General features: G+C 42.2%; 1 protein-coding gene across 1 annotated transcript in view; it reads left to right on the top strand.

Annotated features, from left to right (window-relative positions):
* The window catches only part of LOC106550492 (uncharacterized), a 36,257-nt gene that overhangs the window by 6,975 nt on the left and 9,095 nt on the right, over positions 1–20,187 (top strand). Inside the window, exons 2-4 of the mRNA XM_087717445.1 lie at positions 3,576–3,737; positions 5,348–5,414; positions 9,067–9,130. Of these exons, the coding sequence (XP_087573571.1) occupies positions 3,598–3,737; positions 5,348–5,414; positions 9,067–9,130 (271 nt within the window). The 5' untranslated portion in view covers positions 3,576–3,597. The remainder of the gene's footprint in view (positions 1–3,575; positions 3,738–5,347; positions 5,415–9,066; positions 9,131–20,187) is intronic.

Here is a 20,187-nt window from a genome sequence, read left to right as displayed (position 1 = left end):
ACCAGTGAATCCTGCTCAAGCAGGGGATTTGACTAGATAACTTCCAAAACCCCTTTCATTCCTGCAATCCTAACTTCTAGCAGCATTTAGCTCCATAGACCTGATTCCACTTCCTCTTACTGACCTTATGTTTGTGAAACAGGAAAGAGATCTTGAGAGCGTGCAGGGTGTTGCAAAGTTGATATCTCAGTTCATCAGTTCTGTCATGGGATTTATAATTCCATCCTGTTTGCATTAAAAGTAAAGGTTCCCCTCGTACATATGTGCTAGTTGTTACCAACTCTAGGGGTGGTGCTCATCTCCCTTTCAAAGCCGAAGAGATCTATCTGAAGACATCTCCATGGTCATGTGGCCAACATGACTAAATGCCAAAGTAGAGTAGCAGTAGCAGTAGACTTATATACCGCTTCATAGGCCTTTCAGGCCTCTCTAAGCGGTTTACAGAGAGTCAGCATATTGCCCCCAACAATCTGGGTCCTCATTTTACCCACCTCGGAAGGATGGAAGGCTGAGTCAACCCTGAGCCGGTGAGATTTGAACCGCTGACCTGCTGATCTAGCAGTAGCCTGCAGTGCTGCTTTTAACCACTGCGCCACCTTGGCTCAAAGGCGCATGGAACACTGTTACCTTCCCACCAAAGGTGGTTCCTATTTTTCTACTTGCATTTTTACATGCTTTCCAACTGCCGGGTTGGTAGAAGCTGGGACAAGTAACTAGAGCTCACTCCATTATGTGACGCTAGGGATTCGAACCGCCAAACTGCCGACCTTTCTGATTGACAAGCTCAGCGTCTTAGCCACTGAGCCATGCACTGTTTGCATTACATATGGCTGTTCCTTTGATCCACCTTATCATCCTTCTGAGTGGAAATATCTCTTTCTTTTTTTCATCCCAGATTGCAGAGAAAGGGGTAAACCAACAACTGTTGTCACTTTTGGGTGCAGGTATGTCAGGGATTAAAACAAAATTGTTTTCTGAAACAGAAGGGATCTTTTTTTAGTGTTAACCTTACTCATTAGTCACACAAAGGATGCCTACTTTTCTACTAAGTTTTATGGCATAGAAAGCTTCATTTGATCAAGTCATTCTAGTGGATCATTTGACTCCAGATTTTCAACAATGATTAGTAGCAGCTTTCTAATTTACTTAGCGATAAACAGGGTAGAGTATGAGCCATTCTCTTCTAAAGTATTTGTTTTTCCACTGAGCTATAGCCATCTATAAATCTAATTGATTAATTTGCACTGGATGCCAATAAAAAGTTCCTTCTCTTTCTTGCACTTTCCTTCCTTCTCAGCTTGCTGCTCAGTAAGCCACAACTGGGAGGGACAATTAAATCAAGTCTGTCCTGCTGGGGCTCCTGCGTTGCTCCCTCTGGCTCACCCAAACTGGATTGTCCTGTTTGTCATTTACAACACATGCCATTAGGGTGACTCCAGCAGCTTCTACTTGGTGGTCTCTCACTATTGTACTGCATTCTGGCATGGAACATTTGGACAAACTTGGCCTTCCCCCCCACCTTTTTTTTTTAAAAAAAGAGGAGCTTTTTAAAGCAATGCCACTTCCCCAGGAATGCTGCTTTCCCTAATGTATTACATCTGTGCTGCCCTGTTTCCATTATACTTCCAGTACTAATTTTCTTAATTGTCTGTCATTTTTAAATTAAAATGAAGAAAGCTAGCTAATGGAGTGTTTAATCTCTTTCTTGGGAGAATATGCCACTATTTTTGAACAGACTAGTGGTGGGACTCAAAGATCATCTCCTAGCATTGTCTCCTGGGTCTTTTTTCATCCTGATCTCAGGTGTGAAACTGTAGGATCCTGTTACTAATTCCTGACCATGAGACTGGAAAAGTCTCATTCTTTTATCATGTCCATGCTTTTTAAGTGGATGGGCATAGAGGCACACACATTTCTCCTGATTGCTGTAAAATCTCTGCAGTCACATATGTTCTCAGGCAGCCCTGATTTGCTGGGAATTTTTGCTACATAAGAACAATAAAACATTGTTCTTATGTAGTTCCATAATTACCTTTTGGGAGATCTTTAGAAGAAGTGGGTTCCCCCCCCCCATATATATAAATGAGCATTAGGTAAAGGTAAAGGCTCCCCTCGCACATATGTGCTAGTCATTCCCGACTCTAGGGGGCGGTGCTCATCTCTGTTTCAAAGCCGAAGAGCCAGCGCTGTCTGAAGACTTCTCCGTGGTCATGTGGCCGGCATGACTAAACGTTAAAGGCACACGGAACGCTGTTACCTTCCCACCAAAGTGGTCCCTATTTTTCTACTTGTATTTTTTATGTGCTTTCGGACTTCTAGGTTGGCAGAAGCTGGGACAAGTAATGGGAGCTCACTCTGTTACATGACACTAGGGATTTGAACCGCATTGATTTAAATGAGCATTACTGCTTTGTTAAATAACAGTATCTCACCACCCATACTGCAGCTACCATTATTCATTCAAATCACAGCTAGAATAATATCATTATAGAAAAGAAGAAAAATAGTACTTTTAAATCCAGGGTAGGAAATAAATGAATAGGGAATACAGAGAAAATAAATTATCAGTGGATAAGAGGATGAATGGAGTCCATCAGAACTTTTGGTGTTAGAATTGAATTGGAGAAAGATGCTTTACAGGTAATCCTTGACTTACAACAGTTCATTTAGTGACTGTTCAAAGTTACAGCAACACTGTAAAATGTGAGTTATGACTTTTTTCCACACTGACGAACGTTGCAGCATCCCTGTGGTCATGTGATCAAAATTCAGATGCTTGGCAACTGATTGACGACCGTTGCAGCGTCCTGAGGTCATCATTTGCGACCTTCTGACAAGCTAAGTCAGTGGGAAAGCCAGATTTACTTAACAACCATGCTACTAACTTAACAGCTGCAGTGATTCATTTAATAACTGTGGCAAGAAAGCTTGTCAAATGGGGCAAAATTCACTTAACAAACGTCTCACTTAGTGTGAGATTTAAACTTCTCAGTTGAAAACATTAGGAGACTCCATGAACAATAAAAGGAGCTTTTTTATTACTTTTGCAATAGTAAAAGGGTGTTCTCCTGTGAGCAACAGGAGGGAGCGAATAAGCCATATTCAGTTTCAAAGCAAAAAACAACCATCCCTTTAACGCTCCTTATTGTCATTGGTCAGCTTACGTCAGATAACAGAAATGGGCTCAATTGTGGTCGTATGTCGAGGTCTACCTGTATATCCATCTCAATGTTTTCTCTGTTGAGCCCAGGAGTGTATCCTGATTGGCAGGAAGTTCTTGGTCTTATGTGTTGCAGTGGCTGTTATCAAGTCCTTTTTCATGCAGGTGTCAGGAGCTGAATCATACCTTTCTGTCTGCAAATGATGCCTTTCAGGAGATATGGGCCTCCTGAAAACTGCAGTGGGGAAGGTCTTAATTTGTGATCCTTACCGTGAGAATAAATTCTGCAAACATACGATAGTGGATTTCTATGAATTTCATTTGTTCTTGTAAAATGCACCATGTACTCCCATACACACACATACTCCCATACAAATCCTTTTGTTTATTTTATTGTTTTCTTTCTTTCTTTCAGTTTCACTTCCCTCTGTGGATTTATGGCTGCTCATCTGACAGAGAACATGGAGCTCACATCATTCTTCAAACTCCCATCTTCCCAACTCATTGGAAGTTTAGGATCTGTTGCTCCCATCGTACTCATGATCCTTCTGCTGCTTCTCTGTTTTCCCTTTAAAAAGTATGTGACTTTCTTGGGATGTCCTGGGTGGAGAAGGGAGAAAGAGACAATTGGCAGGCAGGATGTACATTACTGAGATAATGGGTAGGTTATTTGCTTCTTAACTTGCTTTCGTTTTTTAATATATTTTTTTCTACCAGATATTCATTCAGCCTAAATGCTGCATAATCACTCTTTTGACCCATTCAGATATTCATATCATGAGTGAAACAAATTTTGACTCAGATAATTAGTTCCGTATTCTCTGCTTACCCCAAATTACAAACTAGACGATTCTCCCTCTTGTAACAATTATTTATATACCTTATTAATAATATTGTTCCATTCCTTTGAAAAGACCCCATGAGTTGAATTCCAAGCAATAAGAGTGCAGCATAACAGCAAATCAGTTGAAACATCCAGAAAAAACCAAAAGCAAATACACATGTCAATTGGCAATTATACTATAATGTGACAAATGTTGCATTAAACATATTTTGTTGCATTAATATCTCAATAACGGTCTGAATGAAAAAAATGTCCTTAATTGTTAGTTAAAATAAATATGGAACCACTGCTGGATGGTCCTATCCTCAAAACACTGCATTTTGGGCCATGTTTTCTGATAGCTCCATAATTAGAATCTTCTTGTTCATTCAGGTGATGTGGAGATAGGAACTGTATCGCCTTCCCCAATAAAATTATTGTAGAGACTTTGTGGATTCTGATGTGTATCCCACAAATAGGTGGGGTTTGGCCCATTAAGAAGCACACTTCTTTGGGCCACATTTTACATTAGAAACAGCATGTGACCTTAAAGACCAATGAATTGTGGTATAAGATATTGCAAAAAGATGTTACATCTATGACAAAATAGATCTTAGCACAGTTTTTTTGTTTTCTCTGAATGTGTTGGATTAATGGGCCATGCTGACTGGTAATTGTGGAATCTGCACATGTAGAAACCATTAGATTGGGAAGTTTTGCTCCAGACTATGTAACTTTTAAAAGTCTTAATAAGTCTTAAAAGTCTTAATAAGACCACAAGAGTCACTTGAATATTCATGTGTATACTGAAGACACTTTAGTGCAGGAGTATCAAACTCAAGGCGTCACATTGTCATCATGTGATATATCATGACTTTCCCCCTTTCGCTATGCGGGGGTGGGCGTGGTCAGCGTGTGATGCAAATTTGACACCTCTGCCTCAGTGGATTGCCACTGAGATGAAGTATCTGCCATTTGGTTTTGCTAAGCATTGTTAGCACACTTTCCAAAACTCTTTTTGTGGGCATCAGGCAATTGACTAAGCTTGTACAGTAAGTAGCCCCTTATTTAGTTGCTGGATATTCTGAGTAAGACCAAAATGCAGCAGTAGGGGAGACTCTTTGCATGGAGAAAGTCTGTATTTCAGTTCCTGAATCTCTTGTTAGACTGTAAAATATTCCAACCTCAAATTATAAATTTAAATTTAAGTAAGTACATCAAAGATTCACTGCTTGCTCAAGAAACAAATTGGACCAGTGCTCTGACTTGTATATTACAGCTTCTTATGCTAAGGTCTGAAGTATATTTTCTCTGTTATTATGAATGCAGTCCCTTCACAATCAAACTTTTGTGTTTTTATTCAGGAAAAAGCATCGCTTGTCAATCAGAACCAGGAAGAAGGACTTAAATATGTCTGAACTCATCGATCTAGTGAGTGTTTCTGAGACTGGTGTTAAAAATCTGATTGAACAAATCAACCAATTACTTGATTGGAGATGAATTGGAGTATTTATACTTATAAAATGATGACAGTTGTTCTTGTTTTTTGATCAGAGCCTTTGATTCTTACATTTATTTTACTGATTGGGAGCTGTTCTCCATAGTGAGGGGAGGAGTATCCAGGATGGGTTAACTTCATCCTCATTGATTGGACTGAGTCCGATAAGCTCTTTACACCATGCCCTAGTCACCAGGTAATACCCAGTTATCGACTCAGTCCCCATCTGGACGGCTGTGCCATCCTGTTTTCCTTGAAAAATTGCTAGAGAGAAAGAAAGACTGATTTAAAGTGCAACTTGCTATTCCTCAGAGGCGTGAGTACTTTGGTGGCCAGCAAAAACCCCGACGGGGGTAGCGCCTATCGCCATTAGCCTGCAAAGGCGGCGGACATTTCTCAATGCATTTCTTATATATCTATGAGTGGAATGAAAAAAAAATCCATCAGAATAAAATCATAATAAAAATTCTTTGCCTCAATAACAAGCAAAACCTCAATAACGAGTTGGATGAACCAGTTCAGCAGATACATTTTAAAAATTGTGGAGAACTAAAATATGTATATGGCTAGCAAATATCTTTGGGGAAAGGATAGACCCGTGATGGTGAACCTATGGCACGCATGCCAGAGGGGGCACACAGAGCCCTCTCTGTGGGCACATGCGCCATTGCCAGCTGCTGTTCTGGTTTCAGGGGCATGCATGCACGCCAGCAAGCTGGTCTTCAAGTACACCGGAACGCCAAAAAACAGGAGATCAGCTGCCTGGTGCACATGTGGACACAGGAAACACGAAGATCAGCTGGCTGGCATGTGCGCCAGCCAGCTGGTCTTCAAGCATGCTGGAGCACCAAAAACCCAAAGACCAGCTGGCTGGTGAGCATGTGCACGCAGGAAACGCAAAGACCAGCTGGCCAGCATGTGCACCGGCCAGCTGGTCTTCAGGTTTCCAGTGCTCCGGTGCGCGTGCATTCCAATTTTGGCGCTCGGTGCCAAAAAGGTTCGCCATCTCTGGGATAGACCATCGAAAATTCTCCTTTTTTAATAACCATTTTTGTAAATCCAGAAAATAAAAACATCTGGGGAAGGTTTCTTGGTGGAAATTTTATTTCCAGGTCTCTTAAGGAAAGCACCAATCACATACCTGTGGATATTTCAGTGTTACAGTATACATAGGTTCTTAATTTTGTAAGCTGATTTTCCCTTTGGAGCATATGGCCATATATAGTGAAACTGTTCAGTTGTTTCTTTGATCAAAACAGTAGTCCTGATAGTTCTTGCCTTCAGAGGTTATGGATGCTTCATCACTGGAGGCTTTTAAGAAGAGACTGGACCGCCACTTGTCTGAAATGGTATAGGGCAGTGGTGGGTTGCAGATCCCGGTGCAACCGGTACGGTTCACCACATGAATGCACACATTTCCTCTTGCGACGCCTCCGTGATGCTCCAGCTGTTCGGCGGAGCATCGCGCAGGCATCATGCACCTGTGCGCGGACGCGCCGAAGAGCTCAAATACAGGTAAGGAGCTCAGGCAGGCAGGTGGGCCCTCTGGAGCACCATACCGGAACGGTACACGGTGCTCTGCGCAGGCACCGATATGCCCGTACCGGGGCGCACCGCCTGCAACCCACCACTGGTATAGGGTCTACTGCTTGAGCAGAGGGTTGGACAAGAAGACTTTCAAGGTCCCTTCCAACTCTATTATTATTCTGTATTCTTAATAATACATTCAGGCTTCATGGACAACATTCCCTGTTATTCTTTACTACCAGCCTGCAATCTCTGCAGCCCTCTATTTGTAACATGTTAAATGAAGGGAAACATTTATTTCTCTGCAATGTTTCCGTATATCCAGTGAAATACATGAGCCGAAGGTCTTAGAGGTGACCTGGGTGTTGCTAAGACTAGTAAGCTCTCTAACATAACGTGGCTGTGCTCAATTTCCAGGCTGCTCCTCTCATTGGCCGAGTAATAACCAATGTCGACTCTTCTAAAAGTTGCTCTACTCTTCAGAAAGGCATGTTGGAACTATTAGCAGCCTCTAGATGGCAATAGAAACTCAACAATATGACCATCCTTCTTACATCAGAGCACAGGAAGAAAGCATCCAACTTTTTAAAATATATCATAGGATATGTGCAACTAGCCAACTAGCTTATCACCATGTGACTCTGGAATAAAACAGCAATGTATCCATTTCAATTTTATAAGGGCAATCACTTCTTCTTTTCACAATTTCATTGTTCTCATACTTACCCTCCCACTTGTACATAGGCAGCATAGTGGTAAAAGAATGGATGTATAGAATGCAGCATTCATGGGAATTGTTGTTGGGTTCAGTGTGGTTTGTCCTGACAGATGTTGCCCAGAAGAATTCTAAGCTGATCTATCCTGGGCTCAAAAATGCTTCCCAATTAACTTCAGGTAGAATTCTGTCCTACTATTTTTTACTGAATTATTGTTCTAGGATGGCGTTCTCTTGACCAGCAATTGACCAACTGCTTAGCACCTCCTCGTTGTCTAAACATCTAAATATTATCATTGTTATCTCCTTTTACATTCTTGCAACTATTAGCAGCAAAGGAGTTGGTGTCCAAGTTCCCTTGATGCTGCTGTCAAAAAAAGGGTGGAGTGTGATTAGGACTTAGACTTTTTCGCTCATGTAGCAATCCAAAAGCAATTGCAAGAAGACTTTTTTGACTGTTTCTTGCAGAGCTGCAGTCCTCCTCGACAAACCTATTGGGATTTATTTATTTCCTTTAAAAAAGAAATGTTTTGTATATATGGCCTTGTTAAGCCCTTTGTTTAGCCAGGCTGTTGCTTGGCAATGTCCTCTTATTTTATTCAGTCTGTCATCTGTACCTCTATAACTGTCTGGTTTGGCTCTGCAACCAAACAAGACAGACAAAGGTAATGTCTGTCAATGGATAATTAGAACTGCAGAAAAAACAATTGCTACCAATCTGCTTTCCATTGAGGACGTATATACTGCACAAAAGAGGGCTGTGAAAATATCTAGAGACCCCTCACATCCTGGACATAAATTGTTTCAACTTTTACCCTCAAAATGATATTATGGGGCACTGTACACCAGAACACCTAGATACAAGGACAGTTTTTCCCCGAATGCCATCATTCTGCTAAACATCAAATTCCCACAACACTGTCAAATTATTTACTAAGACTGTATTCTTCTCATCCTTCCTAGTGCCTATCTCTTCCCACTTATGACTATAACCATGTTGCTTATATCTTTACAATTCAGATTGTTTTATTTGTTTCCTAGTGTGATTTGATTGCTTATTAGTAACCTATGACTATCACTAAGTGTTGGATCTTAGGATTCTTGATGAATGTATTCTATTTTCTTTTTCTTTATGTACACTGAGAGAGCATATGCACCAAAGACAAATTCCTTGTGTGTCCAATCACATTTGTCCAAAAAAGAATGCTGTTCTGTTCTGTTCTGTTCTATTCTATTCTATTCTATTCTATTCTATTCTATTCTATTCTATTCTATTCTATTCTATTCTATAGGAGCTGAGAATCTATACCTTGACTCATCAGTCTGTTTGGTTTCTTATGTAGACAAAGCTGGAAGACGGGTTGTCTCCAGAAAGGGAGTCTCTTTCAGATCAACGTTTACACAAAGGTAAGGTGGCTGGACATGGAGTCCTTTGGATACTTAAAACAGGCTGTGTGTGTAAATAAGTACTTTTTTTTGCAATACACATTGCACAAGGAATCTCATTGACTTTCAACTTCTCTCCCAAATTATTGTTACGATTCACATTTTTTTCTCTTCTGAACAGGTAAATAAGTATCCCCATTTTCTCAGGAGTTTTATTTTTCTCTATATTAAGCCTTCCTTAAAATATAATGAGATGATTGTGAGCTTCATTGAAGTTGGTCACCGGAAAACAGACAGTAACTTCCCCTGAGTGAACTTTGTCCCTTATATGAGTAGATGTCATTCACTCAGGAAAGCACAATGTTGCAAATTTCCAAATGTTTATTTCTGATAAAAATGAGTGTCTTCCTTCTCTAGGCTACAGTCAGGAGTATTAAGTTAAAATTCCTGTGTGTTTTGAAACAGTTACTCCTTTTCAGCCTGAAGTTTTTAAATGCAAATGAAAAAGGCAGGCACTAAACTGAATGTGGGTGTGTCTTAAGGAAGTGAGGATTAAAATAACAAATCAAAGATTGCAACAAAAACACATGTGATAGATTTACTTCTGCATAAGCATGCCTAGGATTGAGCTGCAGGTGGAAATATTTTGCAATTACTAGAATAGATGCTTCGCTCTGCTATCTAGTTGTACATAAACCTCAGTTTTATTATGATGGAGGGGATTTTGATAATTTTAGAAATCTCTATGAAGTTGTTGCACACAGATAGTGCTTGGGTTATGATGGCAATTGGGACTGGGAACACTGTCACTAAGCAAGGTAAAGTGTAATATTACAAGACCAAGTTGCTTAGCAACAGCTGTTTCAGCATTTCCCAATTACCAACATTGAGCAAGGATGGGGTGTTGTTACATGAGGCCCACACATGATCGCAGCTTTCTGCTGGTTTCCCCATTGACTTTGCTTGTGAAAGTCACACATTATGATCATGTGACTGGAGCTGCAACAATCAGAATTCTGAGCTGGTGACAGAGTGCTTGCTTCACAATCATGATTGTGGGGTGCTGTCACAGTCAGAATTTTGAGGACCCATTGTAACTACCACTCATTCAAGCTGCAAGTTTGAATGGCTGCTGAATAAGTAGTCATTAAACGAGGAACATCTGTACTATGCTTCTTACTGAGTTAAAGGCATACTTTTTCTTGACTATGAAAGAAGCTAGGAGCCCCATGTAGGATATTTTGGTCCATGGCAATGCAAAGAACGCAACATTAAACTAGTTGTACAGATCAAAATTATTTTTGGTAAAGAATGTGTGATTCTTCAGAATAGCCAGAAGTGTAATTTTCTGAAAAATATTGGGCCATCTGAACCTTGATCTCCTATAATGAGGGTTCACATGAATCTTAATTGGTTGGGCAGCCTCTGTGCCATTTCCATGTATACCACAAGCATGACCTGTCCAGAGGATTTTCTCCTGTTTAGCATATTTCTGCTACTGAGATGGCTTCGGCTTCATTATATGACTCCCAGGAGTCATACAATGAATAGGCAAACCATACAGGAATAGACATACCCTTTATTTGCAACTGCAAGGCAGCTGACAATTGGACCGTGCCTGAGCCTTGACAGAGGATCAAGATTGATTATCTCTTCCTGTTGTTTAGCAAGCATTTGTCCTTTCTATTGCTAATCATGTGTAATCTCTTTATAATGTTTGTAAAGTACAAAACAGTGAGATGGATTAGAGTTTGTGTTGGGTTTTGTTGTGCTGTTGTAATTAGGGCTTCTTCCCCATGAGCTCTGGAAGTGGAGGATCCAGAGTGGTCAGGAGGAGAGTAGACCTCTCCCTGTAACAAGAGGCAGTCTTTTGACCACCTAAATAAAAGGTTACCTATCCCTTTCGTTTCTGACTATGACTTTTACTAAGTTGGCTCACATGTCTGGAATCCTTGTGCACTGTGTGGCTGTTTTTTTTTTTGAAGGGAGGCTTGCTAGAGTTTAAATTCAAATGGCCTCTTCTCAGAATCTTTTTGCTCTCTTCCTTTCTCCCACCCTTCCCCCAATGCCATTAGGATGCAATTCTTCCATCTCCGTGAAGGCAAACCTATGGCATGCGTGCCACAAGTGGCATGTGGAGCCATTTGTCAACCAATGCGCAAACCAGAAATTCTGGAATGGATTTCCGGGTTGCCCGTAGGGCCATTTTTTGCCTCCCAGAGGGAGAAAAACGGCCCTGTGGGCAACCTGGGAGTTCAGGAATGGATAGAATTGTGGTAGTGGGCACGCCCATGCACGACCCCACTGTGCTCCCCCCACGTTTGGCATGCGATGGCAAAAAGGTTAGCCATTACTGTTCTATCCAGTAATAGGAAGCAAGATCAGGATAAGTATGTGTTGCTGTGGACTCAGCCATGCAAAGGCTAAGGAGTTGAAAACTAAAACACTGAAGATTATCAGGCTGAGTTATCTCTGTATTAGGAACTGCCCACTGCTTTGGCAGAGTTTCAGACTCCTCCATTTAATCTCCCTAAGGGCCTTTCTCTCTTTGTTTCTTCGCATCATGCAAACATCTTCTGGCAACATCTTTATTCTGCCACCATGCCTTAGCTCAGGCTTGAGATAGCCTCTTCGTAGTTAACTGTACTGGAACTAACATATTGTTTTCTTCTTAAGTCAGCAGCAACCGGTGGCAGTTTAAGGGTGAGGGCAATGTGTCATGCTTCCTGTTTGTCTTCTAGGGATGACCCATAGAAGGCAGGATGGCCCACCACCTGTCATTTAGCCTGGTCTTTCGTATACTTCCTCCCCTGGAGCTGAGGCGGCTGTCCTTTAGATCATTTCTCTTCTGGAGGGAGATAGAACAGGGGAGAGCTACCAGGTGCTTCCTACTTAAAGCTCCTCAGAGCCTCCTGGGTGTCTAATATATGGTGTGGAAAGGTTGCATTGTCAAGACTGCTTTACTAGACAGGCTCTTCACACACACACACACACACACACACACACACACACACACACACACACGCACGCTTTTGGGTGGCTTCCTTTTGGAACAAAACAGCTGATCTGTCGGCTATTACAAGGAAAAGCAGCCCCTCCTGTTTTATCATGCAAAACCCAATACCTGCAAACCTAGCACTTGATTTGTGTGGTAGGTTGGTTTCCCTCACACATATGTGCTAGTTGTTCCTGACTTTAGGGGGCGGTGCTCATCTCCGTTTCAAAGCTGAAGAGCCAGCACTGCCCAAAGACGTCTCCGTGGTCATGTGGCTGGCATGACTAAACACCGAAAGCTCATGGAATGCTGTTACCTTCCCACCAAAGGTGGTTCCTATTTTTCTGCTTGCATTTTTTACCTGCTTTCAAACTGCTAGGTTGGCAGAAGCTGGGACAAGTAACGGGAGTTCACTCCGTTACGCGGTGCTAGGGATTCGAATTGCCGAACTGCCAAACTTTCTAATCGACAAGCTCAGCTTTGTGTGGTAAAGGAGGCCAACTAGTGAGGAAGGAGTGTTGGTTTAGTGGTCTTTTGAAAATCCACTGAAAAGCCCACCCAGCAGCTGATAGGCTGGAGAAGCTGTCTATTAAAAATTAAAGCCATTCTTGCTTTACAAACAGCCCTGACACTACATATGTCAACTATCCAATGCCTGTAGTTCTAACAGAGTATGATAGCTGGCAAAACTGATGTATCTAGCCATTTGCCAAGCCATCCACTAATCAAAGCAGTGTTGTGATGTTTCTTTCTGGCTAGTGATAGTGATATTAAGAAAAGCAAAGCCACATTTTAACCAACAGCTGCGCTCAACGTGCTCTGGCACACCCAAGACACTGTTATTTGGCAGTAAGTCAGAACCATAGATAAAGACGGGCATTTTCATGCTGGTTTAGTTCTTTAGGCTCAAGGATGAGCAGAGAGCAATTTAAGTGATCTGTGGAGAAAAGCTCTCTGAAAGTTCACCAAGAATAGTTGGTGACCCAGAGAATTTTGGTGACGCTTCCCCAAATTGATTCCTTTTATTGGCTTCTAAAATAAATGTTGGTTGTGTTGGGCTTGTATGACATTTCACTTTCCATAGGAGCGTGAGAAAGAATTGTTTTCCCTCCTTGCCTTTGGCCAGCAGTGCAGGCCAGCAGTGAAAGGGGAAATTCACTTTCCTGCTGAAACAATAGCTTTTCATCCGTGAATAGCCTTATGCCTTTAAGGCAATGCTCCACAGAGATATATATCCTTCCCTTCCAGGTCTCAACTGGGTGTTCAGTTTATACGCTTGCCAACTTTTGGAAAATGAGAAAGTATGATCTTTAGGAGCTTTCCTCCAGCATTGTTGCTTGAAGCAAAACTCCTACATAAACAAGGTGTGTGTGAGTGTGTGTGTGTGTGTGTGTGTGTGTGTGTGTTTTCATATTTTTAATGGAAATTAAAAGCAAACACATTTGAAAGCACACACAAATCTCCAGGCTAGTCAGTTGGTATGATCTAAAAATGAAGGCATCTCCTGTTAAAGCTTTCAAGGAAAAAAAATCAATTAAATTAATTCAAAAGAAAGAAAGATGGCTAAACCAGAGCCACAGGATAGCTGACCTATGTAAGTAAATAGATCTGAGCTATTTTAGATAAACTTTGTGATATCCTTGTTGCTACATGAAATGCTTAACTTTACAGCTCAGGTTTTACAATGCTATTTTTATAGCATTGACCGAGGCTGCAGCCCTCTGAATCTCTGGAAATAAATTCTGTAGTATCCACTGAATAAATACAACATATAAATTACACTGCTAACTTGAACAGTGGTCTGCTTTGATTGGACAGGTTTTTCAATAAGAAAGAATAATTCACAGCTTAGAGATACTTTGATGCAACACTCCTACTTTTTCTTCTGTCCTAGCCGCAAACAATATTGTACAGCATTCTTTTTCAGTATAGTGGAGAAACGTAAAGGATTACAAGACAAAATGCAATGGAAAAACAGTAAAAGCAATGCTAAGTCAGTAAAAAACAACAGCAGAAACTAAAAGCAACCAGCAGGTTCTTTTAATCTGTTATTGAAGAGCAGATGGCAGTTGTGGCTAGGAAAGCCTTTGTGCAACTTCATGTTTGTGAACCAGTTACATCCTTTCCTGGATTGTGAGGTTCTGTGCACAGTCACCCATGCCCTGGTCATCTCCCAGTTGGATTACTGCAATGTGCTCTTCCTGGGGCTACCCTTGAAGAGTATTTGGAAGCTACAACTGGTACAGAACTCAGGAAGATGGAGAGTTCCGGAGGCTCCTTGAGTGGTACATGTTACACTGCTATTCTTCACTTCATGAATATGTTACAGCATCCCCACCATCATATGATCAAAATTCGGATCCTTGGCAAATGGCATGTATTTATGACCATTGCAGTGTCCTGAGGTCACGTGATCACCTTTTGCAACCTTCTGATAAGCAATGTCAATGGGGAAGACAACTTAACAGCTGTCTTGTTTAGCCATAGAAATTGTGGGCTCAATTGTGATAGTAAGTCAAGGACAATTGTATTGGTCATCACCTTTAAAGCCCTTTATGGCATGGGTCCAGAATATCTGAGCAACCTCCTTATCGCTATGGAACTAACCTGCCCCACTCATTCTAGCAGGTAAGATCCCGTGAGTCACAAAATTTCAGCTGGCAGAGTCCAGGAGAAGAGCCTTTTCTGCTGTGGCTCCCATCCTCTGGAATATTCTCCCATCAGGGGTGAGGTCTGCTCCTACACTCCTGACCTTCCAGGAGAGCCTAAAAACGTGGCTCTGCTGCTTGGCCTGGGGCCCTGACAGTGGTCTGCTACATTTGGGGTGGCCAATAGAGAAGAGTAAATTCAACGAAGAACCAAGATGATGGGCAGCTCCATCATCTTGGTTCTTAACTTTTAATCTTTTTATTCTCATTTTAATGGTTTTTTTAGCACTTTTAAATTTCTGATTATATTGTAACCTTCCCAGAGCTGCTGTGAGATGTGTGAGATATTTAAATGAATAAATAAAGTAATTTTTCATGCTTCCTTATACTAAGTATAGGGATGATCTGGATGTGTACTTAAATGTGTTTGTCAAGCATTCTTCTTGACACCTTTAGGCCTTGACCACATGGCATGGTACTCTTCCTCTCCACACACACACACACATTCCCCTGTTTGGTTATTTCAGCAGTATACTAAAGGAGAGGCCACCACTTGAATCCCTAGTGCTACCATTAGCCGGTTCTATTTCCTGACTCTTGACTAATGGCAGAACTGATTCTGAGACCTGCATTCCTTTATGGAAGAAAACCTGACGCTGTAGCATGTCAAATACTTTGTTAGTAGTAGAAGAAGGATAATATCAAAATGCTTCGCTGGTTTGATGTTGCTAGAAAAGAAAGTCATCAAGAAGGTAGGAGAAGGTTTACTCCTTTGGTAAGCCTTTCCAATCAGTTGGGATCTGGGAACTGATTTATGTCTCTAACCCTGCTACTCTGATTAGATCTAAGCTGTGGGGTTATAACTCTGGCTCAATATCCCAAAGTCCTGCATTTGAACTTTGTGTGGGCCGGAAATACAGAAATTAAGTAGTGCCCCTTTCTCAGGTAAAAGAGAAAAATACAACCTAACCCTACGCATTACTTGGGAGAAAGTCTTGCTTTCAGTGAGGTTAGATAGATAGATAGATACTTTATTTGTATGCCGCCCTTTTCCCTGAGGGGACTCATGGCGGCTCACAATTCAGGGGGAGGGAGGACAAACAAGTTACAAACATAAAACAATACATCATTAAAAAGCACAACAGTCATACTATTCGAGTGGGGTTGAAATCTTTAGCCCCAGGCCTGTCGGGACAGCCAGGACTTAAGGGCTACGCGGAAGGTCTGGAGGGTGGTGAGGGTACGTATCTCCACGGGGAGTTCGTTCCAAAGGGTTGGAGCAGCCACCGAGAAGGCTCTCCTCCGGGTAGTTGCCAGCCGACATTGGCCGGCTGATGGAATTCAGAGGAGGCCTAATCTATGGGATCTTATTGGTCTAGTGGAGGTAATTGGCAGTAGGCGGTCTCTCAAGTACCCAGATCCAATACCATGAAGGTTTATCATTTAACACATACAGTATATCACAGAAGTTAGCATTAGTGGCTGTGTGTTGGTTATTTTGAGGGGACAGCACATTTACACTGTTATACAAACTGTATATTCACTACTTTACATTGTAGCCAAGTGTCATTTCTTCAGTGTTGTCACATGAAAAGTTATACTTAAATATTTACAAAATGTGAGGGGGTGTACTCACTTCTGTGATATATGTGTGAAACACATTTACTGCCGTTTTAATAACATCCTAATTATTCTGTCTGATGCATCTGCCATGCTCTGCTTATCTATTATTTTATTTATTGCATTTCCATCCAACTTCTCTAAAAGTTCAAGGCAGAATGCTTGGATATCTCCCACAATGTTATCTCTATGATTAGAATAGGTTAAGGGAGTATAACTTACTAAACTCAATTATCAGGCAGAGAATTGTGGATGATTGTTGTCCCACAGGGAATCTGAAAGCAATTTAAAAAAATTACAATGTAAAATTGTAAAATTTAAAATTGTACAATTTAAACTCTTTTCCTGTAGATGCCTTTCAAAAACAACTTAACCTAACCCATTTCTCCAGCTGCTTCCCTATGCTAGAAGTCAGAGTTGTTTTGCTCCCCAATCTCTCATGAACTCTAAAATTAGATTGTCACCTTAGGTGCAGTAAAGAATCCAAAACCATCACTAGTTTTGAAATTAGATTCATCTTCCAGTTCAAATATTAAGTGGAATATACAAAGTTCTTCCTTCCTCCCTTTTCCTTCCTTCCTTCCTTTTCCTTCCTTCTTTCCTCCTTTTCCTTCCTTCCTTCCCCTTGTTTCCTTTCTTCCTCTTCCTTCCCCTTGTTTCCTTTCTTCCTCTTCCTTCCCCTTGTTTCCTTCCTTGCTTCCTTCCCCTTCCTTCCTTCCTTCCTTTCTTCCTTCCTTCCTTTTCCTTCCTTCTTTCCTTCCTTCCTTCCCCTTGTTTCCTTCCTTCCTCTTCCTTCCTTCCCCTTCCTTCCTTCCTTCCTTCCTTCCTTCCTTCCTTCCTTCCTTCCTTCCTTCCTTCCTTTCTGGATAGAAAGAGTTAATGTTCTACTCCAGGGCTGAGCATGTTTCTTTCTTTGCTACTGTTTCCCCAGAGACTTCTACATGTCCAGCGTAACTTAACACCAAACTGCTGTTGGCTAAACAGCACAAGGCCTGTGAGACCAGGTTTGCAGCCAGCTCAATTCCCAGCCTTAAACTACAAGCACGGACAGCTACTCTGCAGCAAGGCAGAATCCCCAACTCCTTGTTCTGCATGTGAGCAGGGCAGGGAATGGGAGAGAAGTAGGAGACAGGGTGGCTCCAAAGCCTGAAACTGTAGTGTGTCATTTGTGGGATTCAGATGTGGGGTGGACTCTGTCTGCGTATCCGTGTGTGTGTGAGCGTGCGCTTGTGTGGATTTGGACACCCAAGGCACAAATCTCTGCCAAGTCTGATGAGTCATTGCGGTTTTCTTTGCAACTTGGCTGAGAAGACACCAGGTTATTGGGAGAGTTAAAATGGCAACAAATTTAGGGCAAATAGTCCTGGCTTGGACCAGGTGTTGTGTATTGACATGACTTCCCCGCCCTGGCTGCAGAGCAGGAATGAAGACTTGGCACAATGCACAGCTCACCCCTTTTAATTGAAGAGGAAAGAGTGGAAGTAAAACCAAACACCCCACTTGCTGCAGGAAAATGGGGGGAAAAAACCATTGCCGTAAAGAAATATAAAGGATACCAGTTGGAGCGCAAATAGGCAGAGGAAAGAAGACAGGCTGATACTTGTGATCCTAATAAAGGGAGAGGCAAGATTCATATGGAAGGGCTTAGATGGAGCTGCACTGTAGGGACTGTTCCAGAAAGGAGCCAGGAAGGAACTGAGGCAGGACGTCAAAAGTCAAGAAAGAGATCAAGGAAGGGAACTGAGGGAGATTCAAAAACTGGCATCAAAGATCAAGGCAGGGGTCAGAGCTGAGGTCAAACCAAGAAGAAAGAAACAAACCCGCTTGGAAAGATTTTGATTTTGTTCCTCAGCAAAAGTTAATTCATACTGGAAGCCCTTTAGGTATTCTGGCTTGTCCAGAAAATCCACGGGCCAAACTGGAGAAGACTTGAGGGCTGGCTGGGAGCTGAGGAGATTTAATAGTGCATTACTCTTCCCTTAAGCCAGTGTTTCTCAACCTTGGCGACTTTAAATCCTGTAGACCTCAACTCCCAGAATTCCCCAGGATAGCTGGCTGGGGAATTCTGGGAGTTGAAGTCCACAGGACTTAAAGTCACCAAGGTTGAGAAACACTGCCTTAAGCTCTAACGCTCGCGGCATAGAGAAGTTACAGATTCAGAAGTTCCCGGTTTGAATGTTAACTGTTTCTGCCATACACCGGTTTGGGCTTTATTTTGGCAGATTAAACCTCTGGAGAGAAGTTGGTGCTAATGAAGAAAGATTGATAAAATAACCAACAGCATGGGAAAATTGTTCAAAGATAACTTTATTATGCTTTATTATGGGCAATAAAGGAGAATCAGAGGTGGGATTCACTTACCTTCCTTGCTGGTTCGCAAATGTGAGCGCGCTCATGTGCACAATGCCTTCTGCGCATGCGCAGTGCTCGCACATTGCGTTGGGGCAGATGGGTGGAGCCTCCTGCAGCCACTGCTACCGGTTCGCTCGAACCAGAGAGAACCCGCTGAATACCACCTCTGGACTGAATAGTATGCTTTAACTTTCACAGAACAAGTGATTGAGGTAATAGAGATGCAATGAAGAAAGGCCTGATTTGTACACACAAGGCATTATGCCAGTGTGTATTGTTTATTTATTGCTTATTTATTAATTTAAACCCCCATTTTGTTGTTTAGGACAAGTTTGGGTAGCTTCTATTGTTGATTTCGGTTTTACAGATTATGTGAATCCAGCCACTGTGGATTATCAACGATGATTTTATGGTTTAGCAAAATATATGAGAGTCAGTTTGGTGTAGGGGTTAAAGCACCAGGATAGAAACCGGAAGACCATGTGTTCTAGTCCCGCCTTAGGCTTGAAGCCAGCTGGGTGACCTTTCTGAGTTGCTCTCGATCAGCACTGCAAGCCACTTCCGAAAACCTCTGCCAAGAAAACTGCAGGGACTTGGCCAGGCAGTTTCCAGGAGTCGAGATTAACCTGAAAGGAGAACTCAACAAATTGTAATGTGGTGAAAAACTATGGTTAAAACAAACTGTAGCCTAGTGCAATAGGCGAACCTCCCCCATGTCTTGTAGCTGTTTGTGCATAATTAATTTATAAAAATCAGGTCGTGCTCAATCCAGTGTAAAAGGACATAAACATCATTTTGAACTATTACATTTTGTTTAATTCCATCTTCTTTTAAGATCTAGAAGGGGAATGGGCAGGAGGGGTTAGGGAGAACCTCTAGCTACGATTCTCTGCAGATCGGAGAATCCCCAAATCCCACTCCTGGCAGGACCCTCCCACCCCACCCAGGAGTCCTCATGCGGCCCAATTTGGATGCATGTAAGTGCAGGACCCAAGTGGAGGCACGGGGAGGGTGAAAACGGGCCTACCAGAAGTTCAGGAAGGGTGGAAACGGGCTTGGAGCATGGGGAGGCCATTTTTGTTCTCCAGAAGGCTCAAGGAAAGCCTCCGGAGCCCGGGGAAGGCAAAAACATCCCCCCCCAGCCATAGTGCAGGAGGCCGACTAGGCCAAACCCACCCAGCAACCGGGCAGCGAACCCCTTGCTAAAAATTTTGAAGCCCACCGCTGTGAGTGGGTCTCCTTATTTTGAAGGTTGCTGGAAGAGAGGGACTAGTTCAAAGTCGTTCAGAAAAAGAGTAGGATTTGCACTTGTATCTGCCCAATACTATAATGCAGGGCTCCTCAGCCCCTGGTATGTGCACCCGCACTGGACCGCAGCATGCCAGAAACCAGGCCACGCAAACAAGCAAAGCCCCATCTGGATTCTGGCAGCACACGAAATCATGCTCCCTCCAGTTCACAGA

The sequence above is a fragment of the Thamnophis sirtalis genome, unplaced genomic scaffold (genome assembly GCF_051295495.1).
Source record: "Thamnophis sirtalis isolate CommonGarterSnake01/CBP01778 unplaced genomic scaffold, rThaSir2_p1.2 scaffold_6, whole genome shotgun sequence".
In the NCBI taxonomy this organism is placed as follows: Eukaryota; Metazoa; Chordata; class Lepidosauria; order Squamata; family Natricidae; genus Thamnophis; species Thamnophis sirtalis.
The sequence above is the reverse complement of the archived record's forward strand: the minus strand, read 5'-3'. Positions and strand labels throughout refer to the sequence as shown.